The sequence below is a fragment of the Ornithodoros turicata genome, chromosome 2 (assembly GCF_037126465.1).
Source record: "Ornithodoros turicata isolate Travis chromosome 2, ASM3712646v1, whole genome shotgun sequence".
NCBI lineage: Eukaryota > Metazoa > Arthropoda > Arachnida > Ixodida > Argasidae > Ornithodoros > Ornithodoros turicata.
The window spans coordinates 140,798,137-140,817,454 of NC_088202.1; the positions used below are offsets into that span (position 1 = coordinate 140,798,137).

General features: G+C 46.5%; 1 protein-coding gene across 1 annotated transcript in view; it reads right to left on the reverse strand.

Moving 5' to 3' along the window:
* The window catches only part of LOC135385101 (cubilin-like), a 129,939-nt gene that overhangs the window by 16,265 nt on the left and 94,356 nt on the right, over positions 1-19,318 (reverse strand). Inside the window, exons 52-58 of the mRNA XM_064614277.1 lie at positions 18,540-18,670; positions 17,657-17,870; positions 15,821-16,008; positions 12,938-13,094; positions 12,278-12,430; positions 10,608-10,796; positions 7,469-7,583 (exon numbers count right to left, since the gene is read on the reverse strand). Coding sequence (XP_064470347.1) covers positions 7,469-7,583; positions 10,608-10,796; positions 12,278-12,430; positions 12,938-13,094; positions 15,821-16,008; positions 17,657-17,870; positions 18,540-18,670 — 1,147 coding nt within the window. The remainder of the gene's footprint in view (positions 1-7,468; positions 7,584-10,607; positions 10,797-12,277; positions 12,431-12,937; positions 13,095-15,820; positions 16,009-17,656; positions 17,871-18,539; positions 18,671-19,318) is intronic.

A 19,318-nucleotide genomic window follows, 5' to 3' on the forward strand; every position in this document is an offset into this window, starting at 1 on the left:
ATCTTCTCACCGTTGCTGAACGAATGCAAAACATTGGTAAAAGGAGACGTGTAGGAAACGCTCGAGTTTTGTGGCTCTTATACTCTCATTATTATTGTTGTTGTTTTCATTCTTTCGTGGTAGTATTAGGTTGATTAGGTTGATATACTGCAGATTAGGTAGTATTAGGGTGGCAAGGGGGCCGTTGCCCCTCCTCCCCCCGCTGGCCGGGTTGATTTTTGTGCATGACAGCCCTCTGTAAAAATTCCCTCTGAGAGTACAACGCGTGTGCAACCATGTTACTGTGCACAGATTACGGGCTTTCACGGCTTGTTCTAGTGAAAATGTGATCGAAGTAGATCTACCGTTAGACCCCCTTTTCTTTTTTTCAAATGCAAAGTGGAACCTTTTGAGGATGTGGTTTCGACTGTAGTCTAGACAATATACACCTCGCAGGACACCAGCGCTTGCGTACGCTTGTGAACGGCTTAAGGGCGGATCCCATAACACGCGACAAGCGACACGCTACAGATTCTGTCGCTGTCGCCGTTGTCGCGGGAGCAGCTTCCCGATCCATTTGTGAGGCGACAGCAGCTGACGACAAAACTATATTGGCGAGAGAAGAATTCGTATTTTTCAATTGATTATGCGGCATATCTGTCAAAAACATCATAAAATTTCGACTGAAACGCCGCAGGAAGATAAACACCGTAAGAAATTTATACTACCTTAAGTTTGTTATAATATATTTGTCTGTGGTGGCGCTGCAGTTCCATCCGTTTCCACACAATGTGCAATAGATTTTGGTCATACGCGATAACCATCGATTCGAACGGCTGCTTTCCCCTACAATCTCGGAATTTCATTAAAACAACGGTGACTTGACACTCACGCTACGCTGTTTTCCCCGCGTCTTATGCATTGTCGTTCGCTCCGGCTACATACCGCCAAATCTAGCGAGTTTTGGGCACGCGCCGGGCAACGGTGACTGGCGACAAGCGACAAATATCTACGGGGAGCAGATGCAGGATTTTGTACCCGCGACACCGCTTTTTTGTCGCGAGAGCACGGGTGCCGCCGCCGAATTTGTTGCTTGTCGCGTGTAGCTGTCGCTTGTCGCGTGTAGCTGTCGCTTGTCGCGGGTTATGGGATCCGCCCTTTACGCGTTTACGCGCTCGCGCCGCTGACGCCGCCGCCGCCGGTGGCGAAACCGGCTCTACGCCGCCGCCGGTCAAAGTGGCATCGGCGCACAGGTCTACTTCCACCTGAGAACAGCGTGGCTACCGACGTTACTGTTGTAGCGGCTGGCCCTTCGGGGCAACAGCGATGTGTGTGGGGCGACGACAGCACCAGATTTATGCTGTGCGTAATTATGGAGCTGGACGTCGCGTCGCTGTTAGACTCGAAGCGGCAGTGAAATAAGACATGCGTTTGAAATGGTACAGCAGAGGATGGTGGACATCGGCTTTGGTAACTTCACGTGGACGCAGATATGGAGCCACTGGAAGAACATGAAGCAGAAGTATAACGAGGTAAGCTTTTAAGTACAATTGCATCTTCCTGTCTGACAATACAAAATGAACGCACCGCCATTCTCGCTAAGGTAAACTGCGTACGATAGCGGCGGGGCGGCACTAAACCGCGGGCATTTTGAATGAGTTCGGAAAGCAGTGTTTCAACAACTACTACTGCGTCAATGACGATAAGCCGAGGTGTTTCATCGCAACAATTGCGATGCCATACCTCAGTGTGTGGGGAATGATGTATGAGTAGTATGCAAATATAAGGGATGAGGCGTATGATTGGTACATGGCTGAATTTTTATTTACTATCTACTTTTACTATTTACTACACTACTACTAGGAAAAAATTAAACAGGGTCGGAGCGGTCAGTCACCGTCATGTTGGAAATGGTTCCAAGAAATGGATGCCATTCTTGGCGGAAGACCCAGGGCAACAGCAGCAGAAAATGGAGTGGACAGTGCTGCTGCCGACTGTGCCATAACCCATGAGACAGAGCGTTCGAGTATATCACTTTGTATTTGTTTTGTAGGATGTGTAGTGCATGTCGAGACTCATGCTGACATTCCATATCTTTGGCAGAAGACGGGCTTACAGAGCAAATCATCAATGCTAGGTGAATTAAGTTCTTGATATTTTGATTTTACATTTCCTGCAGAGTTGTGTTGTTACAGTAAATGGTGGAACATGGAAGCCATTGTATAAGATGTTTAATTCGTCACCCCAGAGGCAAACACAAGCGCTGAATGTTCTGCTTTCTCCACAAATCTGGATGATGACTTCGAAGAGGAAGCCAACATGATGACATCGCCTATTGGTGACGGTAAGGCATCTGTCGCTTTGTGTTTCACAGTTCATCATGAAAAATGTCGCATACAGCTTCTGCAATACATAACGTTTGCTATCATCGTGAGGCCGCCCTCAACTGCAGGAACGTCCGAGAAAGCGCAGCAGGAAAGACATCTTCCTGGATGGCCTGGAGAGGATAATGAAGCCCTCAGCAGAAAGAGCGGAAAGAGCAGCAGCATTGCGAACGGAGGAGGCACACAGGCGTCAATGCGAGTTCCTGCATGAAGAAAGACAGGAGTTTGGCAAAATGGTAGCAGACCTTAACAATCAGTTTTTGCAAAATTGCACACAGACGCTAATGACTTTTCAACAGCAGCAAGCTTCACTTATACAAACACTTCTACACTCCACAACACGAGAGACAGTTAGTTAACAGGTGGCGCCACTGAAGAACTTTCTCTTTTGTAAGGATCTTTGGGCCATCGACCATGAACAGAGTAGTGAGCGGCTCGTTTGCATACGCTCACTAAACAAATACACATTGTAAATTTTAAATTTTACTTTGCACGATTACGGAGCCTCTGTTTGACGTAGCGGTGCCTTCAGTGAAAAATATTCAAAGAAAATAAACTCGTCAACTCTGTGATTTTTTTTCGAGCCATTAATCTGTTTCGGTCCACATATTTCTTGCACGGTTCCGTCGTAGCATAGGAGAGATAGTGTGGGTGATCCATGGAGCAGATTGGTGCACTGCTCTGTGCAAGAAATATGTAAACCGAAAACTCTTAATTACTCAGCAAAATCACTGTGTTGTTGAGGTTTTGTTTTTCTTGGAATATTTTTCGCTGAAGGCCTCGGTACGTAAAAGAGAGGTTCCATAATCTTGCGAAGTATATTTTAAAGATAGGATGTTTATTTAATTGTTCAGCGTATGCAAATGAGCTGATCACCACCCAATTCATGGCCCAAGGATTCATAAGTTCAATTCTAAGTTCACTCCCAAGGATCTTTACTAAAAAGATCTTCGATGGCACCACCTGTTCACAAATTATTCGACCGGGGGCCCTTCGTGAAACACTGTGTAGTATATTGTAAAAGTATGAAGCAATGCTTGTATAAATTGTGTATTGTGCAAGTTTGTAGTGTCTGTGTGTGCCTTTAAAGAATGCCCTTAAACATATCCTAACGTACATGTAAGATAAATTGTATCATTTTCCTACCTTTTAGCTGCATGTAATCAATTCATTTCCAGCACATCAGCACATTTATACTTCACCTCGCAAAACCGATATGTAATCAGGTACCTGGACTTTGCCATTATAAATACAAGACTCGTCGCTATGAAGAACGTCACCTGGGTCCCCTGATGCACGACCAATATAGAATTTGTAGCATTCAGGCACGCCATGCCCATTCATTGATCTACTGTGTGCTTACTTGTCTTCTGCTATTATCAGGGAGGAGGACAAACGCAGTGCTCACCTTAAAGCAGATGGGCTGCTGTGTAGGCACACAGGGCATCCCGCACGGCTGCATTGCCTCCATCTGCCTGGGACTGGCGTGTTGGCTGAGGGAAGGTTCGTTCTAAGTCCTGCATATCTGCAGCCCAGCTAATGGAAATAATATGTGCATATAATTGTGAAGACTCTACAAAACATAACTCTACAAACACCCTAGCATACAACAACCCTAGCATAGATGAGAATCTACAATGTGTTACCTTGGGCTGATGCCCTCGTTGCTTTCCTCGCGAAATGTTATAGAGCACACAGACTGCTGCTACAAGTGTTGGTACAAACTTGTAGTTGGTGTCTGTGTGCTTCATAACGCAGCGCCACATGCTCTTCAGCCGTCCAAAGGCATGTTCCACAATAACCCTGCCTGCACTCAGGCGCTCGTTGAACAGTTCCTGCTCTGCCGTGAGCCATCCAGTCTGGGGAAACGGCTTATGCCGGGTCCCCAAGTATCACATATGGAACCAGGGTTCCGCTAACGTCTCTGAGCACCTGCACGTTCAGAAAGTTTATACTTTTTAGTGGTTCTCTATGTGAATATAATGTGATCATTTTTGAAAGCAAGTGCTGCCCCATCTAAATTGGTACGTCTCGTTCACTTTTGCAAATAACAACTACAAATTATAGCTGGTGATATATACTCGTGGAATAAGTCGACTGTTGTCTGTGTACAGCCTTGAGGACTTCAGCACAGAGGCATCATGAGCGGACCCTGGCAGTGCACAATAGATGTTGCGGAACCTGCAAAGCGTTCCCTGTGTGAATTTATGGGTCAAATCAGTATGTTTGGTGAAACTAGCACTTGTACAAGTTATAATGGCAGTCGATGAAACTTGTACAAGTGTTGTGAATGGGCTAAAAAAATGACATAGGCAAACCTCATTCTGTCATCCACAACAGCTTGTAATACTAGGGACCCTTCCTGTTGACATAGCCCACCGATGGAGGGAGAACAGGAATGTGGGTACCGTCAACTGCACCGATCGATCACCTGCGGTATGCCACACTTCAGCAGGAAGCGCTGTGCGATCACAGTTGCTTCATCATGGTCAGGCATGCGGATGAACTGGCTCAGAAGGTGCTTCCGCAAAGTGTAGCGAAACAGGTACACACAATTGTGGACAGTCGATTTATGTACGTCAAACAGTGATGCAGCACGGCGTGATTCACCACAGCTGGCTAGCTTGTACAGTGCTATGGCAACCCGCTTGTCAGTTGGCGCTGGCGTTCTGACCCGGTTTAGAGCGGGAGACATGTGTGGCCTTACAAGGGCAACCAGTCGTACAAAAGTTGCCCTCGAAATCCTGAAGCTCTCCTTCCACTGGCACGGGCTACCGGTGGCCACAAGGTTTTCCCACCAAGCGTATGGACGAGTCCACATCCATATGCGCCGTCTTGCACGCCCTATGACTTGCAGGTCTGAAGAGGTACAGTCCAGGTTAATTGGGTTTGTCTGGTGGTGCATGAAAAACAGAAGCATGAGCAATAGATTGCTGAGCTTTGTTGTGTATTAGCAGCACTTAGTACCTGCTGCCTTCCTAGCAGCAATATTTTGATTGCTAGAAATGCAAATAACGAAGACTGTTGGGCTAGTTGGTATTCCATGGCAAAGATGCAAAAAACGCTGCGAAGTGTTACAAAACGGACAGGCACTCGTTGTTTGTTTGTCCCTCCGCTGTCCGTTTCGTAACACTTCGCAGCGTTTTTTGTACCTTTGCTAGAAATATATATAAAGAAAATTTATTTATTAGATTAACTTTTGATAGAAATGCAACAAATATGGCACAGCTGCACTCGAGTAAGCTTCACAAAGTTTGCATGTTAGGAGTTTGCAGACGAGCAGGCTAGGTAGTTTTAATCGAACATTAATGCACTATCTTGAGCGTCATGCGGTTCAGATGTTCAACAGTACACGCGAAAAGCAAAATACTACAATACAATAAATGCGCAACAGGTAACCATTACAGCGTCCTACAAGTTTTTCCTTGTCCCATCGCTGCCGATAGACGCCATCTTCCGAAACATGGCCCCATACGGAAAATAAAGGAAAACGGGAAGTAACATAAGGCAAGCAGGCGCCATAGAAAATTATACTGCAGCGGCACAGTTCGCCACACACCTTACAGTGCGGAGCTGCCCATTCTCCGAGTGTGCAGACTGGCGTCGTCCTCGTATCGTCGGGCGTCGCAAACAGTATGCGCTGCACCTTTTGGTTGTGCTGGTGCACCAGAATCATCATCGCTGCGATGTGACGGATCAGTAACAAGCTGATCATGGTAAGAAACTCGCTTTGCTGTGCAAGCAGCAGGAAAACCAAAACAACTTCGTCCATAGCTTTCGCAGATCCGCGGCCGTTGTGTTCCCAAAACTATCCGTACTTGTTGCCAGAGTTTTCCGCAGTTCGACCGAAAGAATGGTAATGCCGGTAGTCTATTCATCGAATGAGGGTTCGCAGAAAGGCTACAGAAGTATTTCAGATGTAAATAACATACACGATAAGAAGTTTGTATGCAATATGTCCTAATTATAAGGCCATGGGTCAATAGATGAGGGTGGCGCTTCAGTCGAAGATCGGTCGATTGAATTTCCGTCGAGCTCTTAGGCGCCTTAGTCGTCCGCATGTAAACCGCCGCCAGTCGACTTTGACGATCAGTAGACTGGACTGTTTAGTCGACATAGTATCCATGTAAACACCGCTAGTTTCGCATAATCGCGATTGTCATCTCGATGCAGTTGCATGTCTGTCAATGTATGTCGTAGTATGCGTGCCTTCCTCTTGTGCACACTCGGACATAACGTTGCACAGCACCGAAGGCGAACGTATCAAAGCTAATAAGCTGCCACAGCAGCCAGAAACGGCCTCTCACTTTCAACAAATCAGGAAAGCAGACGATACCATCTTGAACAACGGTTGGTTCTGAAGGAGGTATCCTGTTTTCAGAGTGCGCGAAGGAAGCTTATTACACAGAAGAGCAGAGATGCCGCAGAACAAGTATCTGCACAGAGGGCTTGCTTAGACGGGAAGAAAAAAATGTTGACAGATGGAAGTATAGCAGTTGTCGCAAAAGTCAGGCAGCGGCGGTTCTCACTGATCTTCTGAATCACTTCTGCGCAAGTCAACAGAGAACGTTTGTTCGCACAGCGCTCAGAAACGGCGTAAAAATAGCGTCAGAACAGAAGTACTGGCGTGTTCTCCTTGCTTTGCCCTAGTCAATGACACATTGTGTAGAATTCCAGGGTTATTTGTTGATTTGAATTGAGGCCGAATTCGCAAATATTTCAGTGTGCGACATTCTATCGAGATGACAGCACATGTTCGAGAAGCACCAAACTTTAATTAATTAAAAATTAACGACTCAACATTGTCCTCTAAAAAAGACGTCATTGACTAGAGAAAAGTTAAGAAAACACGCAGTACCAATGTTATGATGATCGTTCAGAGCGTCCAAGTGTCCTGTGCGAACGAAAATCGCCCATACGTTTCTGAAGAAGTGATTACGCCTTAAAAAGAGAGTTTCACCACATAACGCGGCAAGGAGCCATTAGTCCTTCTGAACCACAGGGCTCTGCCTCCTGATTTGTTGAAAATGGGATGGATACGCCCATTTTGTTGGTCCAATACTATCACACACTTCGGAATACCTTAGCAACTGAACGCACCGCACCGTATTTCGACGGCATGACCTGGATCCACAGTAATGTACCACACACATTCACTTCGAAAGTTATTCGGCTCAGTTCCAAAGGTACCAATGGGTCCAGTGAGGTTGCCACCACAGGCTGCAAGAAAAACGTATTTCTTGTAGAGGACAATAGAGATCAAGTACAGACACAAGGTACTGTGCGTCTCGTATCCAATAGATAATGACACGAAACAGCTTGTATTTTATCGCTCCCACACGACAGCATACTGCAGATGGTGGGACGCGGAAGACAGGGACTGAAGGAAGCACACAAACACAAGCGTTTGTGTTTGTGTGCTTCCTTCAGTCCCTGTCTTCCGCGTCCCACCATCTGCAGTATGCTGTCTCACCAACTAGCCCAACTTTCTGCGCTCCCACACGACATACGTGCGAGACGCAGGAACGTGATTCGTTTTTTTTTACCCAGATTGTGTAGCTTTGCTTGATGTTCATATGCCAAACGCGACATAAATGCCAACTCAGGTCATTCTTTGATTCTCTATTTTTGTTCTTTTGCCGACGGGATAGGACAGTCCTTTCCCGGTATAGGGCTTTGCAGTGAATTTTCCAGAGTGCCATTTCGGGCCCAAGCGGCCGCGGATCCGACAGTAGGTGGTTTCATCCGCGGGTTCTGCATGGTTCTTCAAACGGTATGACGCCAGCGACAGCTACAAAACAAGGAAAGCGGTGCGTCTTCCCAGATGCGAACAAATCGAGACCACGTATTTCAAAGTGCCGCGTCGTCTGCTAAGCTGCATCGTGAAGGGAATTGATTTTCTGAGCCTGGAACACATAGAAGGGACAAATACACAGAGAGGCATGCACAGCTTAGCTCAATTTTGGTAAGAGCCCTGGACCGGTAATCCAGGATATGTGACTTCCTTCTTTCATCGCCAACTACAGCGTGGTGCATATATATTGTAGTTGTGATGTTGCTGCTCGCTCGCGCCAACTGGCCCGCAGAAACAGGTCTATCCGGGCACTAAAGCCGGATATACACTTTTCCGCCCTTTCCGGCAGCAGACCGACTTTTCCGTATAAGCGTCATTAGACGCCACGCCACGGGAATGGAACTCGTTGTGACAGCGGACTAGTCATCGCTATCCTCACAATTTTCTCGAATGCAAGCCGGTTCATGCGATTCGAAGAGATTTCCAGCAGGTCCCCCAAACTCACCTCGGAAAAGCGTGCAACGAAGAAGGCCGCCACTAGATACCCCACTGTTGCCATTCCGGATCACTTCAGCGCGCTAAGTTTAGCGGCAAAATGTTTTTGTTGTTTCTGCGAATGAATCTAGTCTTTATATGTCCAAATAAAACGCGTATAACAACTTTCTCTGTCGTGTTTCACTTTTTGGTCCCGTTTTTAAACGTGTTGAGCGATCGGAAGGATCTAGTGCACGGCTGCGTGCATCACATAGCGTAGCTGTCGTACCAGGCGCCGCAGGCGCTGCAGTCGTCCATTTCTCCTTCGGTGACTTGGCCTGGCTTGGACTGTGCTTCAACTGGATCTTTAGCGCGCTACAATCCACGCAAGCCAACGTCTGGTAACAATGGGGTATCTAAGGGCGGCCTCCGGCATTGCACGCATCGGGATAGGAACAAATACATGGGAAAATGGCGACCTTGGGGGACCTGATTTCCGGTGAGTGATAGCTCTCGTCCAAAATGGCGGCACCGGCATTTACGCCGCCCTTGGTGTGCTGTTAAATGACGACGTGCATTACGGCGGACTCACGTCTTAAGAAAGTCTACGGGGGATTTTCGTTCGCAGGGTTCTCGTAAACCTCGTCAGATTTCTACACGAGACAGGTACAAGCGTGTTTCCCTCGAGTTTATCTAGGAAATGACATATTTTTGAAGGTCTGATGGCGATCCACTGATTTTTGGTGAATTAAAGTTTGTCAACTTTTCAACTTTTCAAATTGGAGTCTATGGGAACAAGATCGCTTTTCTCGGCACACCCGCCCGCGATATTTTGGGCCAAAATGATGTCACTCCATACAGTAACGGTATGGGGAATGATTGCAAACAACAAATTCGACAAACTTACTGCAGTTTTCCAGACCCACGCGAATTAATATAATGGCTTTGTCGCTCGCTAGCATGTTCTGCACACTGCCCCTAGTGCATTACATCCTTAAAGCGTGGGAGCAAAGCAAAGGGAAAAAAAACAGAACAATTTTGCAACGATTTAGTCAACTCTCCGGAAGCGAACGTTGACTTGATCACATGAGTCCGCCTTAGAGTCGACTCCTCCCAATCGCCAAACGTTCCCAAAAGAGCGACTCACGCCAGCTTAGCACACGATGCCCCCTATATACATTACGTACAACTTTCATGGTATATAAAACACCAATAGCAAAACGCTCCGTCGCACTAGATGACCCGCCATGTTACCGCACTTGCGCCTCTGAGTTCCGTTCTTGGTTTCGGCATTTAAGGGCTTACACTACGCAACATCAGTTCCTTGCACCCTGTATGGAGGGCAGAAAAGACAGGGGCTTTTTGCACGCGCAGTGCTCAGGAAAGGCATGACATGCACTGAAACGCAAAAACTTCGCTGTTGGAGTCGCAATGCGTGCTTTTACTTTTTTGTGTGACAAGCGACGCAAATGTAAATTCGTGAGTAAGTGTAAGTTCACCGTGGATTATCTTCGCTGAAAGTGCCACCAGGGCGCACCACGGGAACTACGCTACGGATACCATGGACTCAAGAGGGCAAGCGGAGACCAATCTGGTCCATCACATTGCAAGAAGTCGCCTCGGCGGGAGTGACTTCGTTAACCGTATTTGTAATCCTTCATTTCGCACTCTCCAATTTTTCCAAGGAAGAGATTGGTGCACGAGCGGGAAAGGACACCCTCGATTCGAGGACGGTTTGGTACGGTACGCACTGGAGCTAACAGGGCATATTCTATGTCAAGAGTACTTTCCCCGAAGCCATAAACCTTGGAAGTATGCATTATACATAAGTCTTGGACGCGTGGTTTCTCCTAGAAACGATCACGAAGGAGAGGATATGGAGGAGGGAAGGTAGCGAGACTCCTTAATTGCATGGCAAAATTCAGTACAAACGCTCAGACCTACTCAGAAGAACGGTGGCTGGGAAAGGAACTTACTGAGCACCCGGTAGGACAAGGCAAATCCCTTGCCAGCGACGCTCCAGTCGGTCTTGAAGCGCACGAGGACGGATGAAGACATCGTAAGGTTTCCAGGAGCCTCCTTCCCACAGGTACGTAGAAGCTGACGAGAACTGTCCGTCGGTCCCTCGTACAATGTGAGGCTATCGTAACGGCAGTCTTCCCGTTCTGTGACCGAGTGGTGGCATAGAAGACGCGTCAGTCAACGAGACAGGAAAGAGGGATTAACGGAGTTGTGACACTTTTTTCGCGCGTCGCTCCATATAAATGTAAAAAACATTCATTTGCATTCAGATGGGCTTCCATTTTGTTTACAGCAAATGCCGTAAGAGATGCGTAGAAAATTTGCTTGGTTCGCGAATACGCAAACTATGTGACATCGCGGCAGGCGCATCCGACATTACATTCTAAAAAGGAAGGAGGGTGAGGGAGGACCAGGCCCGCACCACACGAGGTATCGCAGGCCTGGACCTCAGAGAGGAAGAAAAAGCTGTGGACAGAGAAGGATACATAGTGGGGTTCCTAGAAAGTAGTCTGGAAATATGACAGGGGAAACAAAAGAATCAAAGAGTTCGCGAAAACCCCATTCAAGGAAAGGGGTTCAACTCCATCAGTGGCATTTATGCAACAAATTTATCAAAATAACACAATCAACACAAGGCGCGTCCGACAGGGAGAAGCTGCGGGAGAGGCGACGTGCTAACGATAACCAATAGGAGCGGTCGATGATCTCGCATCGCTGACGTCAGAGCTGAACGCAGAAGTGTGATCAAGGGTTTGTATCTTCTCAAATACGGCAAGTAGAGAAGTCGTTCTTTTTGTTTTCCTACAATGCCCAAGTACAAGGAGCTTTTCAAATCCTTTAAATATTCTGTTTAACAAAAAAAGCTATAAGAGACTAAATAGATGGCGTTTCTGCAATTGAGTTATACGGCCAGGCAGACATCCTCTCGCAAAAACTGTGCAACTACGAAATGACTAATTAACTGAAATTTATTAATTAGCTTTTTTAATTAAGGGATTTTGAGGAAATGTGAGATAGCAGAATGGGAGGCAATCCTCGTTGGAGGATTCTCCGGCAATTCTGCAATCCTCGGCAATCCGCGTAAGTCTCCGTCGGTGAAGTTGATGCGCTCCTGGGGCGCGATGGTTTGGTTTCGTCTCATTTGCATAGTGAAATTCCGCGATGGATATTTCAAGGCTTGCGTTCGTTTCAAGAATTTGAAAAGGATAGAATGACTTTAAACAAGAATTGTCTCCCATTCTGGTACCTCGCTTTTGCCCCCTAAATTACCAAAAATAAAAGGGTTCATGAATGAATTTGAAGTAATTAGTCACCTTGTAGTTACATGTCCGCCTGGCCGTAGAACTCAACTGCGTAGACGACATCCACGATGTTCTCGTAATTGTCTCATTAAATTCCTCTAGAGGAGTAAAATAAAAAGCCCCGTATGATGCAACGATCCACATTGTCACAACCCGCTTGTATCCGGTCAAATAAAGTTCACCCTCCGAAGCACATCAACGTAGCGATCTATAGCGATCGGCGATAGATGTCAGCACCATACAGAGGCTCGTCCAGTAGGATCCGGCTCTCCACAGGATCTCGGTCTCCGTCGTGAAGAAATGGGAAAGCATAAAGAGCTTACGTTCTATGTCGAACTGTGGATCAAATGCAATTTCGACGTGGGATCCTTGTGGAACGACGATGATGTAGTCGCAGTTGAGGTTCCCTCCGTACTCATTCGGATAGCGTGGTGACGTGATGTCTCCCATGGGATCCGTGTAATTGTCTCCGCAAGCTGCGACATGAAAACATGTACGTGAATAGAAAGAGGACACTCCCATGCTGTGGGGCCCAATATGGTTTAGCACTCCGATCTCGTTTTTGTTTCCATCGGAATATTTCGTGTCGACGCGTGCGAACGATGAAGTTGGTAATTAGGACAAAACATTAAAAATTTGTGCTCCACGTTCATTAATCGGTTGACAAAAATATCAGATAGTGTCATTCGGTAGCAAAGGTGTTGGACAGGACCAGGTGGATTGCATCTCATCTTCATTTGTCTGACTTCATTTGTGTACCTAATGAGTGATGGTGCGTAAAGCAATGTTTGGACGCAATAACGGTTTCCTTTCGGATATTAATTACGCTAATCTCCCTCCCGGCGCGTACGGTTCGCTTTGGCACAGGCTGTGTTGGACATGCGAAGCGTTCCCGCGACCCTAACATCATGACGCGCACGCACGCGCACACACACACGCGCGCAAAGGTTAAAGGGGCGAAAAACAAAGGGAGAAAGACTGACCTAAGGCAGCGATAGCTTCGAATCCATCACCCTGAATGCTTGCATCGGAACGGAAAAGGAGCCTAGCTCTATGGGAAGTGCTCAGAAACGTTGGCGGGTTAGTCAAGCCACAGTACTTCACGGTGGACGTCCAAGATCCGTCTACGTCGTTGAAAATCTAGTAAAAGCAAGATTACAAAACATCACGAACGAATTTTCAAGGAGTCATATAGAAGTGCTGGGAAATGCGAGCGAGTTATTCCCCTATCACACGGCAAATTGAATGACATTCGTTTTGTGTTACACGATCGAACCAAATGACAATACACGCGCCGAATGGCATTCGCTCTTCCCTCTCGCCCCGACTGGATGCCGTTGTCAGTAGGGAGGTAGCAAAAACAACATCGGTCAGCCATTAGGAGAAATGAAACACGAATGAAAAGTTCCATGCCAACATTATATCACGAATTTAATAAATTTTAACAAGAAGGAAGGTAGGCTTAACCAGTGATGGCCACTAACTACTTCTACAGTAGTTTAACTATAACTACTAACTACTTTGCGATGGAGTAGTTTAACTAGTAGTTCAACTACTTTTCAGTGGAGGTAGTTAAGACTACTTCTTTAACTACTGCAGTGTAGTTTAACTACATCTATAACTACTTAACGTTGTCCATCAACACCAATCCCATACTATAGCGTTCTTAGACGCCTAAATATGAATCACAAGCAGTGATAAAAGTGAAAATTTAGTGCACATGCATGACACAATTGCTCTGCACCTCCGTTCTCATCAAACAAGTAGCTCAAGGTAAAAGTCGGAAGCACAGTCATGCGGTAAAGCTTGCGGCAAAATCGGAAGTAGTTGGCGTCTGCAGTAACCTAACTACTGTAGTCAACTACTAGAAATAGTAGTTTAACTAGTAGTTGCACACTACATTTCTGCAAGTAGTTGATAACTACTTTTTAACTACAATCAGGTAGTTTAACTACTAGTTTAACTACATGTAGTTAACTACTGGCCATCACTGGGCTTAACACTGTTTTTCAGAGGAACTCCCCTCGTTCCCAGTCGACTCTCATGCCCGTGCGATTTGTGCCGTCTTTGCTTGCGACACTTGGCCCAAACCAGCGTCGTCCCAAGCGCAACGATGGATGTCTCAACTGAGGCACGATGGTCCGGACACCATCATCGATTTCCTTTTGAAAAAAATATATGTTGTTCCGCAACACGTATGCACGCAGAAGCAATAAATGTTTTGGCTCTATGCCGGGCAGGAAAAAAAAAAAAAAAAGAAAAGCCAAAGAAATTGACTCGGCGGAGGAGCTTTCTGACGGAGCTGTGGCGGCCCGTGTGTGATGACGAAGACGTGCCTCTGCTGCCACGCGCTACGGCGCTGGCACGGCAGTTCTACCGGCACCGTCCTAGCGTGAGGCCACGACCATCTGCCCGCTGGGACATTCCATCATCGCCGGTCAGGACTCATGTAGAGGGACACCACCTCCTCTACAGAGCGACTTTGACGTTTTATTCAACTCCAGCAGACTGTCCCAAACTATAGGTTTGGGCCTGCTTAAACTATAGATTTGGACCGGCAGGCCTTCTTGGCCCGAAACGTAACAGTAGTTCTGAGTACTCGGCAGCCATCGTAGTCTTCCCTTCCAAGACTCGAAAAAAAAAAAGAAAAGAAAGAAAGAAAAAAAAGAAAGAACGAAAGCTGTAATTTAAGTATTTTTGGCGCCTAAGTAGAGTGCCAAAACCTTTCGTTTCGGGACTAAATTCACGGGTTTACGAGAAATTTAGGGACTATTCGTAGCGCACGGCGACCAGAACGGGGAGTAATTATACAATCCAGGGGACTAGAACCTGTAATTGTTTCCCCATTCCCCATTGGCTGCGTGATGATCCCTCGATGAGGACTTTAACTTTAAGGAACATGGCGCATCATTGTAGGAGAACACTGCGGTCAAATAGTAAACGGCTGTATCTTTGCCAGGGGTTGCTTCGGTACATGTCTTCTTCTTTTTTTTCTCTCTCTCTGTCTTTTCGTTTTTTTTTTTTTTTAATCAGGATCACTTACGAAAACGAAAAGCTGCTTCGCCGTGTAGCCGGTTCTGTACTTTCAAGGCACACGGTATTTTACGGGATATTCCGTAGTTCAGTGTACGCGATCTTTCAATGGTGTCGGTAGATGAGGGAAAGGGAGGAAGGGGGGGCAGCCTCTTTGAACTGAGTCTGTGGGGGCCTAGACTATTCCGCTTTCATGCCTAGATATAGGGCAGAATACCTGGTGTTGATATCGTAGCGGTTTTCTCTTTTTTTTCCTTTTTTTTTACGGGGTTTTCATATTAGTTCTAACTTCGAACGTGCGTATTGACTGGTATGGTATCCGCACTACGCCTCGGACACGAAAACTTGCGGACACATTCCAAACTTTTGAAAATTACACTCTTAGCTATGGTGGAACAAAAAACTGAAAAGAAAAAAAAAAGAAACAGAAAGAAAAAATGGAAAAAATCTTACACTAGCTTGAGTGTGCATGTTGCACTGGTTGCTTCTATGAAACGTGGGTCGCGTCTCATTTGTTCCTTTCGTTCTTCGTTCGTCTTCACACCCAACCCACACCGGCACGAAAACCACTTGCAAAGTTCACCATTAAATATGTCCCTGTCTGGTAACCACGTATAGGGAAAGGCAGCCCATATCCTAAATGATAGAATCCTGTAAGGGGATAAAGCCGCTTCAAAGTATGTCGAGTCATTTTTGACTGGGTGTAGCACACGCCTTTTTTTTTTCTTTCTTATACAATTGTAAATGTACCGATCCTTCGAACTTCAGCTGGTGCATCCTGCGGAGACGGACTTCTTACGACCCTGCGATCCTTGGGAACAGTTATTGCCTACCTGAATATAGTCCCTGGCACAGCTGGTAGATTGCTGAATATCGAAGCGACCTCTAAATGTGATGTTGACACGATGGCCCCTTTGACCGCCGAGCACCCACTCGCATTCGGTGTTGGCTGGGTAGGCTGATGGGTACCTGGGTGTCCGTATCGCAACCTGGCTTTGTATGTGAATGAAACCTCCACAAGCTGTGCAGGAAAAAAAAAGGAAGGAGAAAGGTATTCATTATATCAAAAATTCGTAACGTAATACAGCATTCGTTTTTGATTCTACGAGACACGCTGCTTAAATCTCCGTATGTTCGGCGCTTCGAAGGTCCCACAGCACCGGCAGTTAGAACGCAAAATTTTAGCTGACTCCGTACTTTCTGTAATGTTTGAGAAACCTGGCGGTGGACAGGCTCAACAAATCCCAAGCTTTCCGTCTTAATGTGAGGGTTAGAAACGTGGAAGGGATTCTTCGTGTGATATAAGTCAGCCAATACGAGTACAGCTCTTGAGCTAGATGTATTCATATGCGAAATAAATGTCAAAGACCGCCAGCCATGCGGCGGTGGTCATACCGTGCGATTTCCTGAGGACCAGTTAAATTTACATTACTTTTAATTTATTGCTGAAAAAGAATATGTTTGTTCAAGTCATTTAACGGATCAGTGTCGCATGAAATGGGAGCCGCGTTGGACCCATGCGGTATGCACATGAGTTTCGAGTTGGTACAGTAGTCGGGCAGCAAACTGTACCTGCTGAAGTACAGAAAAAGTGATTTGTTGGCAACATTATGTTCTTTGAGTCATGTTGAGTTCTTTTGTTCTTTGGGCTCTTACAGGGAGTTCTTGTCCCTTCCGGGAGAGACGCGTGAGTACGAGGACGAACAGAAAACACACACACACGAAGCTTTTGTGTTTTCTGTTTCTCCTCGTACTCAAGCTTCTCTCCGTGGTCGGGAAGGGAGAAGGCAAGTAGTCTTAACCGTTTGCTCGTCTGGCGTTGCATGGTACCGCGGCGCACTTAGAGGTATCGTGGACATTCAAGTGCTGTGTTTCCGAAAAAAAGAATAAATCAACCGGCTAGTTGAAAGTAGGGTTGCGGAATGGTGCCACCAATTCCATTCCAATTCCATTCCTTTCAATTCCTTCGGAATGAAAAGCTATGGCCAATTCTCACTCCTGGAATGGGCTTGGCAACCCCGTTTCATTCCGTGAATTCCATCAATAAAAGAAAATGGACCGGTAAACGTACTGGCTAGCCCAGCAGCCACCGGCGCGCCCAGACCATTCCAATTCCATTCCAATTCCATTCCTGCGAAAAAGTGCCTACTTCCATTCCCATTCCGTTCCTAGGGCAGTTTCCGCCACTCCATTCCAATTCAATTCCGGGCTCTGATAAATCTGGAATAATTCCGGAATCATTCCAACTCCGGAGTGGCAACACCGCAGCCCTGGTTGGAAGGCACTTATCTGTTACGAGACTTAGAGTGTACTTGTGTGCACTCTTAAGTCAATAGACGTCTTTGGCTCACTGCCTCGTGTCCGCAAGTCACGTTTCTAGACTGCCTTATCAATGGCAGCGATTCGCAGGAAAGGCACATAGCCAATGCTCGTGCTCTACCTAAGTTGCTATGGACGCCCTAAGAGAAACGTCGGGATAATTCGCTGTGAAGTCGGCCCAGGACGCCCATCTTGCCCGACTGCAGCAAGCGGATCCATCACAACCACTAACCATGACTACTTCTACACAAGTTTGCATCTTCGAAAGAACGACACTGTCTATCTCTGGGTGGCCTCGAGCTTATGGGGTTCCGCATCACCAGTATGAGTGACATCGGCCGGTAACTTACACAGTCCCGCGAGAGACACGGTAAAGTTGAATCCCGCGGCAGCACCATCGCCATCCGAGTGAAAGTTGACTACGAATTGCCTGCCCCGAAGCAGAGGGGGTCTCCTGGCACCACAATATTTGTCGATGCTGGGCGACCTGACGTGCAATCCACTGAGGATGTCCACATAGTCCTTGGAGCAGTCGTTTTCCAGTTCGAAACTTGTAAAGTTGAGCTGCGTTAGGAGGTTTCCCGTTAGAAGCTTTCTGTCGGTAGGTAATCCGGGGCGTCCCATGGTATCCTATACTCTAGACAGAGGATAACCTCAAGTAACACGCTTCTAGCCCACGGCCATTCAGAAAAAATATCGTCCCTCGTTCCCTATCTGTTCAAAATAAGAGGCACACGTCTTTTTGTGGCACTCGTGACAGTTATTGTTAAAAAAAATTGAGGCCCCGCGCTTTCCAGTAATAGCGAGTTATCACGGTATTATTCTGTGGAATAATTGGCTTCCTGCGTGTTGAAGCTCTCTGCTAAGAGGACGACGACTTGACAACGCCCGCTTCTGTGTGGTGAACAACGGTGAGCCGATCCTGCCGTTACACCCTCCCCCAGGGCGTGAGTCGTGACGTTGCCCACATACGTGAGGCCGACAACGGCAAGCCCTATCACCACCACCACCACCACCACCACCCTCCCCCCCTCTCTCTCTCTGTCAAGAGTACACGAGTACACACGAGAGTACACACAGAGATGCGATTTGTCGTGCACTCTACAGTGTTCACTCTTCAGTGTTCACTTTTCAGTGTTCAGTGTTCAAATCATAATAGAAACATTAAAGTTTCCTCTGCAACTGATAGCTATGCACCATTAGCCAGACTGGTGGTCTGTCGAATGGGCTTACCTCGATTTGTGCGTCCCACACGGGTGTTTCGAGTACCCACATACAATCTGTGTTACGAGTATACTGATCCGGGTACGCGGGAGAGGTGAAGAACGATGGAGTTTCTTGCACTCTGACCCGCCCTCCACATTCTGAAATAGCATGGGAATCAAATGGCGAAGTATGGCAAATGACGACAAGTTAGTGCAAGTCCCTCTATTTCACCCCATGTGCGGAATGGATGCTAACCTGATGTGAAGGTAAAACGGTAATTTGTTGAGAACCAGCTACTTCGCAAATTTGTGCGGGCTTGTGTTCAATTCAAAATAAATTGTGTAGTGTGTGGTCCAGCATTCCTTGCAGCTAAAGAAGTTTCAATAATAGTAAGCAGGTGGACACTTTCAAAAAATAATTCTAACTTACAAAAATCTTCGTGTTCCATGACTGACTATACCTTGCAGTCCTCGAGTGCTGGTACATCGTGTCCGGTACTTATATGCAATAAACTAGAAATTAACTAAGAAATTGCGGAAATATAATGAATTTTAGCACTTGAACTTCCTATCTAAAGCTACTTTGCATTTAATAGTTCTTTTCTGGTTCTTTCTACAAAATTTTCGCCGTTCTTGTCGTTGGATCTAGGCGTCTGATGATGGTCATGGAACAGTTTCCTATCATGAATGAAATATACAGACAGCATGTTTCCTCACATAGAATGTTTCTCTGTAACAGATTATAGTCTAGATCACTAATGTGAAAAAAACTGAGCATTATACAACCCGCTCAGTGTTCGCTGACGT